This window comes from Diplotaxodon limnothrissa, linkage group LG15 (genome assembly GCF_057381915.1).
Source record: "Diplotaxodon limnothrissa isolate DT_005_m linkage group LG15, D_limnothrissa_male_GT1.1, whole genome shotgun sequence".
Lineage (NCBI taxonomy): Eukaryota > Metazoa > Chordata > Actinopteri > Cichliformes > Cichlidae > Diplotaxodon > Diplotaxodon limnothrissa.
Window position 1 is genome coordinate 12,959,028 of NC_140610.1, and position 15,328 is coordinate 12,974,355.

The 15,328-nt window shown below is 38.3% G+C and overlaps 3 protein-coding genes across 3 annotated transcripts in view; 1 reads left to right on the forward strand and 2 right to left on the reverse strand.

Moving 5' to 3' along the window:
* Window positions 1-829: 829 nt before the first annotated feature.
* dynlt1b (dynein light chain Tctex-type 1b) lies at window positions 830-2,834 on the forward strand. Its single transcript, XM_085373639.1, has 5 exons — window positions 830-855; window positions 1,002-1,043; window positions 1,409-1,532; window positions 1,849-1,926; window positions 2,719-2,834. The coding sequence occupies exons 1-5, from the start codon at window positions 832-834 to the stop codon at window positions 2,787-2,789; spliced, it is 339 nt and encodes a 112-aa protein (XP_085229765.1). The 5' UTR covers window positions 830-831; the 3' UTR covers window positions 2,790-2,834.
* Window positions 2,835-3,021: 187 nt separating this feature from the next.
* tmem181 (transmembrane protein 181) lies at window positions 3,022-9,451 on the reverse strand. Its single transcript, XM_085373638.1, has 17 exons — window positions 9,354-9,451; window positions 8,969-9,072; window positions 8,774-8,841; window positions 7,778-7,868; window positions 7,543-7,664; window positions 7,291-7,407; window positions 7,081-7,161; window positions 6,857-6,956; window positions 5,806-5,936; window positions 5,622-5,713; window positions 5,467-5,524; window positions 5,133-5,235; window positions 4,991-5,042; window positions 4,826-4,908; window positions 4,449-4,538; window positions 4,295-4,361; window positions 3,022-4,191 (listed from the first exon to the last, which is right to left on the reverse strand). The coding sequence occupies exons 1-17, from the start codon at window positions 9,365-9,367 to the stop codon at window positions 4,107-4,109; spliced, it is 1,458 nt and encodes a 485-aa protein (XP_085229764.1). The 5' UTR covers window positions 9,368-9,451; the 3' UTR covers window positions 3,022-4,106.
* Window positions 9,452-13,117: 3,666 nt separating this feature from the next.
* tulp4a (TUB like protein 4a) overlaps window positions 13,118-15,328 on the reverse strand; it is a 29,488-nt gene continuing 27,277 nt past the window's right edge. The window contains exon 14 of the mRNA XM_085372368.1: window positions 13,118-15,216. Coding sequence (XP_085228494.1) covers window positions 15,100-15,216 — 117 coding nt within the window. The 3' untranslated portion in view covers window positions 13,118-15,099. The remainder of the gene's footprint in view (window positions 15,217-15,328) is intronic.

The following is a 15,328-nucleotide window of genomic DNA, read 5'->3' on the forward strand; positions in this document are numbered from 1 at the left end:
ATCTTTTCTGCATTTGTATTACTTTAACGAACTAACCCCAGTGCTATTTAAAAAAAAACATGACAAACAAACAAAAGAAAAGCGAATACATTTTTTACACTTTAGCTTGTTTAACAGTTAGCAAAACACCCTTAGGTTAGAAAACACACAAAAAACAAAAAAAAAAAAAGTAGGATTAACTATAGGAAAACTATAGAAAACAAGTTTGCAAAAGCAGTTTATGTAAAGTTAACACAATAATCAGTCATTTTACTGACCTGTCACTTAACCTCATTAGTTGTAAAATGTTCCTCCAGATATTCCTCTTTAGTACCACTTGCTTTTTCAGCCTTTCCTTGCCCTTGTTCCAACGTTTTTGAGACTTGTTGCTGCCTTTAAAATCAAAAGGACGTGCTTCCAACTTTTCTTCCTTATACCGTTGCATAACCTGTTTATTTTCCCATTATATCGTGCCACAAGGAAAATGTATTTGTGGGTACGATTACCGCTGAACGGTATGAAAAGGTTTTAGAGTAACACATGCTCCCATCCAGAAATGGACTTGAAGCATCATGAAAATTAATAATAATAATAATAATAATAATAATAATAATAATAATAATAATAATAATAATAATAATAATAATAATGTCATTTTTCGTCATTTTTATAAAAAATGTTTGGTTTTTTTCTTTCTTTCTTTGATATTATTTCTGTAAATACTTGTGTTTTCCGATGAATTAACGCCTGTTGATAACTCCCTGTACAATTTTCTCTCTTCTCGATACGCATTTATTGTGAAGGAAACCTACCGGAAGTGATATATCTAGGTTGCTCCGGGAGGCCGAAGCCATGGACTATCAGATAGAAGAAGAGGTGGGTTTGTTCATAGAAACTAGTTGTTGTTGCACGTTTTTCCTGTCACATACTTTGAATTCGCGTGCAGACTACGTTTCCCTGAAAGTGTGGTTAGAAGGCTGTGTCGCCTTGCTAGCTTTAACGGCGCTTTTTTCATTCAACAGGCTGGGTTCGTCGTTGAAGACGTGAGCACAATCATAAAAGAGGTAAAAAACAAAAAAAGTTGTTGTTTTTTTAAAAACAACCCTTGGCAGTGTTGGTATTTTTAGTTTCACCCCCAAAAAGCTCGAGTTTAGGTTCTGTCGGGCCTTGGCTTTCAAATTTGTGTGTAGGAATGACCGGTTGCTAAGGGCACGGTAGCGGTTGCTAGGCAATGTCTCTAGCTGAACAGTTATACAGTACTCCACTAATTTGCCCTACCATATTCACTCCTTGAGGAAAACCTTTATTAAAAGTCTTAATTTTATTACCTTCTAAAAATAATAATAGCTGTATAAGACTTATTGTAAGCTGTTTGATTACTGTGTTGATTACTTTGTTTTTTTTAATGATTAAAAAAATGTCTGTATAGTCGGTGGAAGCAACCATAGGAGGAAATGCCTACCAGCACAACCGAGTGAACCAGTGGACCACCAGTATAGTGGAGCAGTGCCTCAGTCAGCTCAGCAAGCTGGGAAAGCCTTTCAAATATATTTGTATGTGGACTCCTACCCGTGAAATAACCACCTTGTGTCTCTTGTGGTTTTCAGTGGACGTTAAAAAACAATATATATGTTTTTACTGGATTTCTAATTCAGTTTTATCTGGATTTTTTTAACACATTTGACTTTATTGTATGCATTTTATTTTTATTTCAAATTAGTATTATTTCATGCTGAATTTTATTTTATGGACTTATTTTATACTTCTAAGTGCTATAAAATAATGTGCAATTTATGTTTCTCTGCTACAACAAAGGAATTTCCCAATGTATTTTTTTTTTAATCTTATTATCTTCTCTTGTTCTGTTAGTAACCTGTGTCATCATGCAGAAAAATGGAGCAGGTATGCAAACAGCCAGCACATGCTTCTGGGACAACTCTACCGATGGTAAAGACAAAAACACTTGTGTATTTCTCATGTAGAATGTGTTCTTTTTTTTAAGTTATTGGTTTATCAATGAAAGGATTTGCATCCCAGACTGTGCGTGTGACTGTTTAGATTGTATTTCAGTACAACCTCAGATGAACAGCAATACAGTGATTTAATAAAAACTAAGCGCAAGTGCAACAGGAGAATGTAAAATACTAAGTACATATTTGCTGCATACATTTATTTATGCTTTAAGAGAGTGTAATAGTATCAATAGTATAATAATCAAATACACTTCATTAACTGATCATCAGCAACTGCAATGATCAGCAAGTGTGATGCCCAAATCTCTGCCCGAGCAGGTTTGGGCAGTTTCGTTATTACAATGTTGAGGAGGACAAATTCCAGTAATACCATGGAGAAGCACATCAGTTGTTCTTCATCTGAACTTGTATTTACATCATTTTAGAAGCTGCTAAGGACCCAGTTATTTTTATCATGTCCTAATACTAAAACTTTTGAACTAAAACAGAACTGAACAACTGATATCTCAGGCTGTTAATCATGTTTTGCACATGATTTGCTAATTAAAAGACAAATTCAGATCTAAATTAAGTTTGACTCCCCTGATGTAGAGGCTTAATCAGGGCTCAGAACAGTAAAGATGAATACAGAGGAACTGATCATCTTAATAACTGATTCATGATTTATATTTTTAGTTTTCTGTGAGAAAATTAACCCCTTATTTTGTTTGAATGTATAAATTTAACTCCGCTACTTACTGATATAATGTAATGTTATACCCAACAGGAAGCTGTACAGTGAGATGGGAGAACAAGTCTGTGTACTGCATTGTCAGTGTATTCGGGCTCGCCATCTGAACCTACATCACCAAACCCAGTGATTGTGTCCACATTTTTGAGAACTCCCGCTGTTTGTTTTGGGATTTTGATATGTTCATCTTGTGTGTTAAGAGAGATTTATTAAAACAGATATGCCTTATGTACATAGTTTTATTTACACAACATGACATGATACTGCTACATGTACAAGCTTTATCTTTTGAAGCAACAAATATTGCAGGTATTTTTTAAACACCAAAAACCACCCAGTTTAACCACCTTAAACTAACAAAAGCTACACTTGCACCGAAAGAATCAGACATGTACACTAATCTTGAAGCACTTACAATTCTTAAGATTGCAGTCCCATTTAGAAGAAAATTGGGTGATGTAGAGACAAGGCACCATCTTGGTTAAAATATATATTTACAGAGAAGAGAAATAAATTTTTTTGGCCAATTTGTCAACTTGACCTCCAGCTTTAGGCAACTGAAAAAAATGGCACAGTTTCCCACATTGTAAGGAAATATGGGCAAAGCTGCTGGGGGAAAAAAGTTTGCTTCAAAACAATCCAACAACTACTTTACATGCTGGGATAAAGAAACATTTAACATGATAGGTCTGTAGTCCATTATACTGCTGTGAGAAAATACATGCAATGTGTCACAAAATACAGTGTCATCACTTTTTTGGCAAGATAAATAAAATTCTTGAAAAGTGCATTTACATATAGCTGCTTTGCCAAAAATAGAAATAGTGAGTGGTACCAGCGGTCGAGTTTAAGGCTCTCTGTATTCAGCGTCTTGAAGACAGCAGACTCCCTGTTTACATGTCGTGTCAGGACAAGCGAGCCACACTGTATCTCATGTGCAGCAGATGCAGCATTACCTGTAAATGTCACTCAGCTCTGACCAGATAAGTGACTTCCCATTGTTCCCAGAGTGGAAAGAAATGGCATTAACACAAGAAAGACAACGGTTGTTTAATACAAGGCTTTTTTTTTTTTTAAAGGAAAAAGAAATTATGAAGAAATGATGATTTCACAGAAACATCCCTGGTTAATATGAGTCCTTTTTCCTGATAATTTTAATCATCAAGTTGAGAAAAAAGGCTGGCAATGGGTAGGTGAGGGTAGGCGGTTTATAGATTAAAACAAAGTGTTTGTTTCCCTTATTTTCAATTAAGAAAAAAAGTCTGAGTGGCTACATCATACCTCACCATCCAAAAGCAGTACATTCAGTAGACATGAACCGTTTTAAAAATATAATTATGTACACTTTGGAGTACATAAATTCATGTGCATCCTTTTTGTACATGTGCACAAGAGTTTCCAACGTGGACACAGTCAGAGATACCTCAGTCACTGTCACTCTCATCCTGGTACTTGGCAGTTGCTTTGATCGCACGCCCGTTTTGTAAAGGCATGTCTTCATAATCACTCCTGAAAAAAAACAAGAAAAATATCAGGGGGTCTAGTATGCTTACACTGAGTTTACTCTGCACAATTAAAAAGGATTTGAAAGGCGAGTAGATAAAACACCTACCCGTATATCACTTCGTCGTCTGAGTCATTTAGCATGGAGAAAGCTGGATTATCCTTCAACTGGGAGTCTGGGAAATTCAACATAAAATTTGAATTTAAAAAAAAAAAAGCGTGCTGGTATAAATGAGCAACAAAGAAACTTCTATCTAACTCACCATAAAGTGCATTTTTCGAAGGAGAATACACAAATGCTAATGTGTACAAGTAAAAGTTGAGCAGGCCATAGAAGGACAAAAATTCAGCTGGTATGTTTTGAATTAAGGAACAGTGATGATCAAATGGACTAGTACTTATATAGCACTATTTGAACACTCATAGTACTTTCTTTACTACAAGCCTCATTCACACACACATCCAGCATGTTTTTCAAATCAGGGTTCAGTATCTAGCCAAAGGATCCTTCAACATGTAGACTAGAGGACGCGGGAATTGAACCACTGGCCTTAGAGGACAACCCACTCCACCTCATGAACCAATAAATATGCCAAGTTGTGATGAAAATGAGCACAAATGAATACAAGTCAAAGGATATAGTTCTGGTAATGGGTGGACAATTCAGCAACAAAGTTGTCTTGAAGAGCCTTAGCACCAAACCTCAGGTAGAGAATAGCCATGCTGCGGGAGAAAGAGAGGTTAATCAGAAACACAGAAATAGTGAAAAAATTTTAAAAAAAAGTTTGCTCTTTGTTGAACATACCTTATAATAAGAACCACAAACGTCAGCGCTGTCAGAAACTTGAGCCGGAGATCTGGTGATCGAGAAGAGACAGCTGGTTAACACTTTTACATTAAAAGTTGAAGTCGAATCGAACGCTGAGAGTTGTGGTGTGCTCTGATACCTGAGTAAGGCATGTTCTTAAGTTCAGAACAAGCTCTGACAATCAGGAATATCAAGTATAAGATGTAGAGGGCGACGACAATCAGGAAGAAGACTTTCATACCCTTTAAAAAAAATAACAAAGGGCTCAAAATAAATGAAAGTAGACCTGAAGCTATTTCTATGTAATATCTATCCATAAGGACATTAATCAAATTAAAATGAACAAAAATTTATAAACTTTAGTCTTTTAAATGACAAATTACAGATAAAACCTTACACACTGGATAAGAAATTTCTTCAGCTTTCACTTTATAAGAAGCTGTTTAAAGAAGTGCTAACGGTAACAGTCTTACCTGAAAGTTCGCTATATCCACTTTGTACTGATAGGTGGGATCTTGGAGTTCATTAACCCTGAAAATTCAGATGGAGTAAAGCTTAGTCTGCTTGTTCGGTATGCATATAAATCACAAGTTCAATGAGCTGGGTTCTGTCTGGAGGTCGTGCTTACGTTTGCCATATGCCCAGAGTAACTGCTGACAGCCACAGAAGACCGACGATAACCAGCTTAGGCAGGTAGAAAGTCAGAAATTTCCTCTCACCCTGCAGAAGCAAAACACCAAGATAAAAGATTCATGTTGGTGTGCTAAAAATGGAAGGAAATCACTGAAGCTGCAGATTAATACTGTACCCACCTGGACTCTGATGCCGTGATAAACACAAAGCCAGAAGAGCAGCAGAGCACACAGGAACAGTGCCTGAAAGAAGGTGTCCAAGGTCCCTGGAAACCAGCTGTTCACCAGGAATGACAGCGGGAAGAAAGGATCTGAACGATGAAAACAAACAAACTGTTGAGTGTGTACACAGAGAGGTGTATGTTTTCTTATAGAAATTATTACCCAAATGTTCTTATTGGATGATTTATGTTTCTGTAATGTGTCAGGTGACGTGTTCACCACGCTTCATATCACCTGTTTGTAAGAGTCAGCTCTCTACAACTTTAAATACACATGCATAAATAAAAAATATATATATAAATGGCAACTAGTCTCTACAACTCAGATATAATGTTTGTAAGTGGAAACGTATTTTAATTTAGTTATATCCATTTTCTCCCACTTATCCAGAGGGGGCACTTTACACCCTCTGTCCAGCCACTCCAACAGCTCTTCTTTCTTTAGCTCCTCTCAAATGACTTAGCTCCTGACCCTATCTCTAAGGAAGAGCCCAGACAATACTCTGAGAATTCTCATGTCCCTCACTTGTACTTGAATACCCACAGCATGTGACCATACATAACCATACATGAGGGTAGGTAGAACGGTAGATCACACTCATCTCTACTGTCACCATAATATACTGCATCACGGCAGACTCATGCACCAATCCACCTATCAATCTCCCACCACCCCTATCTAGCTGAGAGCCACAGCCTCAAGACTTGCAGGTCCTCATCCTCATCCCTGCTACAAACTGCCCCAGTGCAAGGTGGAGGTTGTCACACAATGAAGCCAACAGGACCAGCTCATCCACAAAAAAGTAGAGATAAGATGCAAGACCACTGAAATCGATCCCCTCCTTCCCCTTGGGCACATGTAGAAACGCTGTCTGTCAAAATTATGAACAGAATAGAAGACAAAAGACAGCCCTGGGAAACTCCAGCTTTTGTTTGTTGAGTTGGTGCAATCGGCTCCAGGTGTGTAAGTGACAGGTAAAATGTGTCCTCAAGTGAGAAGAGAAACTTACCATTGTAGAGCAGCAACAAAGGGAGAAGAATAGACATCCACTTCTGCTCTATCCCCCAGTCTCTCATGGAAAATTTCCTCAGTGAGTGAGCAAACATACACTGGCACAAACAGGAAAAAGTACCATTAGTTATCCCATCTGGAAAAAGGTTTTGGTTTTAAGTGCTATAACAGGACAGAATGTGCAGATCAAACTGAATGGAAAAAAAATTATCATGTTCTTACGGTCACCATGAAGGTCAATACCACAAAGACAAACCGGAACCAAATTTCCACTTGTGAGAAGGTGGAATTATATGTTTTCCACTGAAGAGGGAAAAACAGGGGAGCAAGAGAGAGAGGAGTTCAAAAGCATGCGAGTTACTTGAGGCCTTGAGCAATTTAAAAAACAAACAAACAAACAAACAAAAAAAACCTGGGATCTTTTTAACTTACCACAAACTTAACCTTGATGTCATATGTGATATTTTCAAGGCCTTTGAAGCTCACCATAACCTGGTACTGGGTGTAGTTCAGGTAGCCCAGATGCAGTACAATGATCTCATCGCAATTCTGTGAGGTGAGACAAAAAGAAAAAAGCAAAACAACACATGCTCAATAACCATCTGCACTACTTCTTAAATGTGCATCTAAAATTGTCTTCTCTGACACACACACTGCTGTGAGAGCAGGCTGACTGATACTTACAGCAGCCGCGCAGTGCAGCATCCGTGACTTAATGCGCCCGTTGTTGATGTGCATCACGCTGGCATCCTGCATCACTCCCTTCAACTCAACGTTGATCTCAAAGGGCTGCTTGAAATCTCTCACTGACAGCACAAATAACAGTAGTGTTACGTGGTGTTACGCATATTATACTAAAAGAGAAAGCTGTCTCCACCCCAACACAAAACTGTAAAAAGCTCAATCTGTGGTCTCTTACTTTTGCTGTTTTCAGCCTGCATCACACATGTGAGCCACAGCTGCTGATTGTAGGTGGTCAGGGGAGAAGAAACTAGATGAAAGGGCCCAGTCTGAAAACACATAAAGAAAGGCACAATCTGTTTATACATTTATTATTATTATTACTATTATCAGCAAACTTCAATTATTAAAAAATTTCACAAAAGGGGACGCTCAAATGAGAACGCTTTTCTCAGACCAACATAAAACAAAATAAACTGCTACAATCAATGACAATGTAATAAACAAACATAACAATAACATGCTTCGCTAAAGTATCCTTGGGCAAGATATTGAACCCCTAAAACCTTCTGATAAGTTGTGAACTTTCAACGACACGCTGTTAAAGACACAGTTGAACTATGAACATTAAGGTGATGTAATAAAATGTGCTTCTTATCAAGGTGCTGCACTGACATACATTTTTAAAGAGCTCTTCAAATAAAGATTATAACCTATACTAACACAGTAAAGTGAATTTGTAGAGTGAAATCTGATTAATTAATGATAATTAATAATAATAAAGCCTGGTTAATGCAAACCAACTGATGGTTAATCTCAAAGCCTTAAGAAGATCATCTCTGCAGCAAGAAGAGAAATTATGAGTGGAGAGGATGAATCATTTCACTTTATAAGCCATTTAATCCTATCCCTTTAAAATTCCAATTTAAGCGAATCACCAAGTTCTCCGTGACTGCATGAAATAGCACAATAAAAAGACACTAGGGAAAATATCTAAAACTAGATTTTTGCAGTCTATCTTTGGGACATTTAAGTTTCACCACAGCAAAACAATATCAATATTGTTAAGAAGCGTTGTGTAAAAGGAGTCTAATTCTCCAAGCAGTGACTCTCTTATCAACATTTTCCATCAAATTCAAAGTAATGGGCATTTCCTTGACTTTTCAACAACGGTCCTCAAATATTTTAGTGCAGAACTGCCGATGCATATCCTTCTATCTAACAAATGCCTCACCTTAACAGAAACGTTTTTTGCAAGGAACTGGTCACCATTGTGCTCCTGCTCAGCAATAATCCTTGGACCTACAAAATAAAACACTTGTTAAATCAGTGCAACATCCCAGAAACCTAACCTAACCTCAAACAGGAAAAGATAGGCGATGGCTGGTTTATTTTAACGTCTACATTTGAATGATCACTGTCATCATACCTGTTATTCCTATGAAGACTGTGAGGCCGAAGCACATCAGGAAGACCACGAAGACTAGCACAAAATGTCTTTTAGATAGGGTGTACAGCCGCATGGGAGCCAATCTGTCACGGGGAGACAGTCACTGGGGTTATCACACACTAAGTAAGACATCCACACGAAGAAAGTAGCACGAACGAAACCTGGTGGTGAATATTTGCTTAGTGGTTTCGGTGTTAGCTCAGAGGCTGTTCAGAGACGGATATGTCAACAGTGATTAGCTCCCATGCTACTTCATGCTAGCAGTGGTTGATCCCAGCAGAGCCACACAGTGCCTCTAACGCTACTTTTCGTGCTTGTAAGTACTAGTGGAGTACTTCGAGGATCTCGGCTGGACAAATCTTACCCGTACATGTCCATTTCTGTCGGTTAGCGACGTTGGTCAAGTGAAAACCCGTGAAAATTTCGCAGTGAATCCACATCCGCGTATCAACATCACTCCACGACAACTGGAATGCAACGTCATGGAATGGGAGGGGCGGAGTCTCGTGACGGCAGCAGACAGGGGAAAGGGGTCGTGAAAAGGAGGCTTCTGGGAGTGAAGGAGCATCCCATTGCCTCCTTTGTTTATCAGCTCACTAACGTTTAGTACCTTAACACTATGCAAAGCGTTACATACACTAAATTAATTTAGTGTTGTACATTACATCGATATATTTAATCTATGGTAACAGAGCCTTATTTTATTCAGGCGTGTGATTAAATATCTTCAAAGTGACGGCTGATTGTAGTTTCGCGCAGGCGTAGTGGGAACACATCGCATGTCGAGCGTTGACTTCTAACAACCGGAGTGATGAAAATTATATCTCTCACGAATCATACAACCAACCATTTGCTTTTGTACAATTAAATATGGCTTTTAACCGACATTAAAATACATCTAAAGAAATACATTTCTACAGGGTAGCACTTGTTGCCTTTGGTAGAAATCGTACCGCGTTTAAATTGCGGATTTAGCTAACATATGTGCTCTAAGTGTATGTCGGCAAAGGACTCAGCCTTTCCCGTTTTCCCCATTTATTTGAATTTCTCCTGCCTTATGGTTTAGAAAACCACTGGTTCTGTATAACATTTTTTTTAAACGAAAAAAAGACGGATGGCTGGCGTCACGACAGAGATGTAAGATATTTCTGATTTAAAACGCAGACGTACACAATGAAAGTAAACCCACCATGCATGTGTGTATATTTAAGCTAGAGGCGCCTACCTATAAAAGCGGTCATCGCGATAAGGTGTCAGGTCCTCTTTGAGCTCATTGTAGGCCTCCCGTATTTTCCTACAGAAATACTTGAGCTCGCTGTACAGAGGGTTCTCCAGGCCGGACGAGTAGTCGGTGTCCATTATTATTATTATTATCACACCCGAAATGGCGATGAGTAAACAATCCGGGGGCCTCAGTAAAAGGCGCAGTCACCTGTCACGTATTGTTACGTGCGTAAATTAAAAGTGCAGCCCAAGCAGTTTTGTTTGTGTGGCTTAAAAAAAAGGGCTGTTAAAACAAGAAAAGAAGAGCGGGGGGCGGAAACGTAGAGGACAGTCACATGATCAGAGTTCAGCACCATGGACAGAGGCTGTTAACAGGAAGCTACATTGGTCAGTAAGAAGTGTCTGTGGAGCCGTCTTTTAGCTCTAACAACCCCCATAGACCACGGTTGCATAAAATAAATTAGTAAACAATTTATTGCGTCTTAGCGCAATCTGAGTCACACTGATTGACAGGAGGTGCGAGCAATCACTGAAAAATGGGTGGATTCAAACATATAGATAATATAGGGTTTTTTTCCCCTTAACGTAAAGACAAAATAACTAATTTAATTTATTCTACAAACTGGCATTACACCAGCCAAACCATTTAAGCACATACACAGTTTAATAAACTCTAAAAACTGTAAAATGCAACAAAAAAAATAAAAAAATAAAAAAATAATATGACAAAAAATGAGGTAAAAACTGCAAGTACAAATCTAAATACGACAAAACATGAGGTAAATTCTTAATTTTTATGCGCGCTTTCGCATAAATATTAATTACGGTAAATGAAGTGTGCGATTAAACTCAAGGCTTTTTCTTCTATTTTAAAATATTGATAAAGTCTCCTTTAATAAGAGGAATTAAGTTCTTTTTTATCTGTGCTATAGGAAGCTGTGCTTTGGGAACGTCCACAGGTTTATACACATCTCAGTAGCAGAATCTCAGACTGTACATGTATTAAATTAGTCAAAATTACGATGTTCTTTGTCTTTTCTCAGCAGTAAAAGTCATATTAATTGGTACTATCAGTGATGGCTGTACAGGTGTGTCGCACTCGCCACTTTCAAAGTGTCTGCTGTCTGAGATAACAGAACCACCTTGTATATACTGGTTCAGCAGCTGCTTAGATCTGATTTCAACCATGTGGACGTTTGCCTCAGTATTCAATGTTGAGGTCTGGCATGTGTTTGATGGAAGGCTGTGAACACTCACTGTTGTACCTCTTTCGTGAACTCTTCTGCACATATTGATAATTTCAACAAAACCATTTGGATTCATCACTTCATAATACACAGTGCCACTGATTAGCAGTCCAGTTCTTGTTTAATTTGGCACACTGCAGCCTTTTCTCTATGTTTTCATTTCTTAAGTGTGGCTTCTTGATAGTCACCTTTTCATTGAGACCATTTCTAATGTGGATTCAGTGAACTGATGGATCAACTGAAGAGTCAGCTGCTAGCTCAGGTCCTGGATTTTCTTTCCCATCTTGTAAGGACACGACTTTCAGATACCGTTCATCTGCTGTAGAGTGTTTTTAGGCCACCCACTTCATCAGCTTCCTTAAATGTGTTGAGGACACACCATCCTATGATATATCACGTTTCGGGCTAATAGTACTTTGGAAACCATTTGTGGTAAATTACAGATTCAATAAAGAAATTTTTTTTTTCCAGCAGGCTGATAGCAACAAAGTAACTAAAGATAGAACTTAACATTTGTTCTTTGCTAAGTTGTTTGCTATATAGACACAACACTGGTTCATCCCGCCATTTAGGTTCCTGTTTTGAGCTTGAATGATCCATAGATAAGTGTTAAGTGGCTTATCAACCAAACAAACATCCCTCTGAAAATTGTCAGGTACAAGGACTGGACTGAAAATGAATGAAAAAGCAGCCTATGTCCAAAAAAACCCAACAACAACAACAACAACAACTTGGAAGAACCTTCAGAAACCTGGAGGACTATTGCTTAAGAGCACAAAAAATTACAAGAAAGTCTGGCTCCTTGGAGCTTTGCAGTATATTTATGTATATTTAAGACAAAACCAGTGTTTTTCTGAAACAATGACATTTTATTCAAAAGATGCGTGACATATACAATTATAAAATAATTTACATGGCATGCCTTACTATCCATTCACTATAAACGTTCAGTCACCAAGTCAGACTGACTTTTTTCCCCAAGTTTTTTTTTTTTGTCATTTAAGTCTACAGCTACAAATACAAAGCACAGATCTTTTCTAGAGAAAAGCCAAATTCTACAATATCTACAACAGGTCATCATCAGTTTAAAGTGAACCCTTAACCAAGTCCATTAGCAACGCTGAACGTGAACTCAGTGGCTTACACTTGTGAACTCCTGTGAACGATGAATGAGTGTGTATGTGCAGGAAGTCATGACCACACATGGTTGAAGAGGATAGATTCAACACTGATGGGGCTGGTAGACTGCACAGCTGAATACAGACACACCATGACTTGACATTTACACTCTACATAACTAGTCTACAAACTACAATAAACCGGGCACTTACTCATTCACATCTTTTCCACCAATGCAAACTTCACAAAACATCAAAAAGTCACCTGTTCCCATCCCTCAAACCCAATCCCTGCATTTCCATCTCATAACTTGGGCTATACTTGTAAACCCCCCCCCAACACAAAGAAATGTTTGGGGGAAAAAAACTTCACAATATACAGTATGTATACTTGATCTACATTGAGGAACAATCTCATAAATAAAGATGTACAGACCAGCAACTGAGATGCTAAAGTAAAAAGGTAACAAACTGTGGTCACAAGAAATGACAAAGGTTTTTTTGTTAAAGAAAATATTGCACAACTAACAAAAAAAAAAAGAAGTTTTCTTTACGACATGCTCGTTTTCAAGATCAGGAGACCATTTATTTTTCTCCTCAGTCCACATCTCTACAACCCACTTCCCAACAGACATGCTTGTTTTGTTTTTTTCTTTTTTAAATATGAGAAAAAATAAAATAAAAAAATCTAATAATCTCATCAAACCAAGCAGAGCTGGTCCAAAGTAAAGAAGTTACACTTCCCAATAGGCCTGTTTGTTTCAGCTTGAGATTTTCAGAAGTCTATATTTTGGCACAAATATTTGAGGTGGTATGCCATCACACCTTCCCAATTTCACTGAGCACTCAACATTCCCGTTTCTCTCTGTGATTTTTGGCTGTCATCTAATGCACATATTTGCACCGTGAATGAATAATTTACTGCTGCCCATAGTTCTTCCAGCTGGCCTCGCTCTTTGTCCTTAGCTGATCACAAACAAAAGCTTCCCTGCCTCAAACAGCAACAACAACAACAACAACAAAAACCCCAAAACAAAACAGCTTTTCAGATTTCAAAGTCAGCTTACTGAACGGGCAGATCTCGTAGCTTCATTCTCCGTCGGAGACCAGACTTTAGAGTTTCAGTGATGGTAAGATCAACTTAACTGCTCTCTATGGTCCTGGCTGCTTAGTTAAAACAGTACTACAGCTCTCCTCCACATGTGGAATTACACTTACACACAGTGGAGACAAGTGTAAACAGAAATCTGCCACCTAAGTCTCTTTACAACATTGTACATTTGACTGATATGTATTTACATGAGTTCTGAAAAGAGTATGAAATGGCATAAGTGAAATATACAAAAATATTTCATGTACCTTACTAGGATGTTTAGTGTGGTCTTTAAGAGAAGGGACAGCCCCCCCAAAACAACAACAACTACATACTCACTTCACAGAAGTGACATCAGGTGACAAATCACTTCATGCCAGAGCTTAAATTGTTCAGTCTCGGCCTTGGCCACTTCTTTGGCGCCCATGTCACCAGTACAGGATAGTACAGGATACGTCTGTACACTGCTATGACCTGAATTCTCCTGACTACACAGTAATATTCAAACTCAGTCTCCCAAATAAATCAGGTAAGAAAGCTGTGTGAGGATTATGTAACACAACAATGACAATAATGTTAAGCTTTATATCTGAATCGATAAACAACATGTACATATAAATTAGAGTAACATTTCTTCTTCCTTCAAAGCAGCACGTGGACTGCAGGTCTTTACCTTTCAGATATTGTAACAGTGGCCCACTTTTCACAACAGTGAAAAGCCTGAACTCTTAGTAGTGTTCCAAAATAATGCATATATCTAAACCTCATTTCCAGCCCAGACAGGCTGCAACAGTAACAAAAGGAAAGGGCAGAGAGCAAAAACAAAAAAAGACCCTCCTACCCTCCACTGTGTTTAGTCTTTTAAGAAAATCCTAAAAGCAAAAGCAGTATAATAAAGTGGTAACTGTTTCACTAAAGGTTTGTACAGCAATGGATTTCAGTGCCCAGTAGTACCTGTGCGCTCTAGGGATAACAAGTTTGATCTCCAGAGTGTGTTTTTCAAGTATTACTGCTGCTTCTTTTGAAAACTGCACCATAGCAATTCCTCTCTCTCTCTCTCTCTCTCTCTCTTAACCAATTGGTTATCACATCTATAAGCTTCTCCTAGCTAAAGCAGCATTTATTTGCATGATGATTTACCAAAGCTCAGCTCTTTGGCCCTACATGCACTGCAGGGTGCCGGCAACTGCCGAACGGAGCAGGTCTGACGGCATCCTTCATAAATGCAATCGATGCTTTTGCACCAACACTAGTGGCAGCATTGTGTAGTGCAGCGTGATTGTATTTCTCTCTATGGCCAGGGCTTATTTTAGTCCTCGTCTCCAGAATCCAATCCAAGAGTTTATGATTCTCAAATGAAACAGCTGTACCCCCTTCAACAGACTGCATCTAAAGCCCACAACTCAGGGTAAATAGGGAGGAGACATCTCATTTGAGGCGTTGAGTAACATTGGCCAAAGCTACTGCAAAGGCCTGCACAGCAGAGAAGGGATATTGGAAGTCCAGGATGTAGGCATTGCCATCAATTCTGCCAAACTGCATCACCTACACAGGAAAAACAAAACAAACAAACAAAAAAACGTTCATGCAGGTTGAAAGGAAAAAAGGTTCAATCCTGTTGGAGAAATGCTCTAAATCAATAAATGTTGAATGTGTG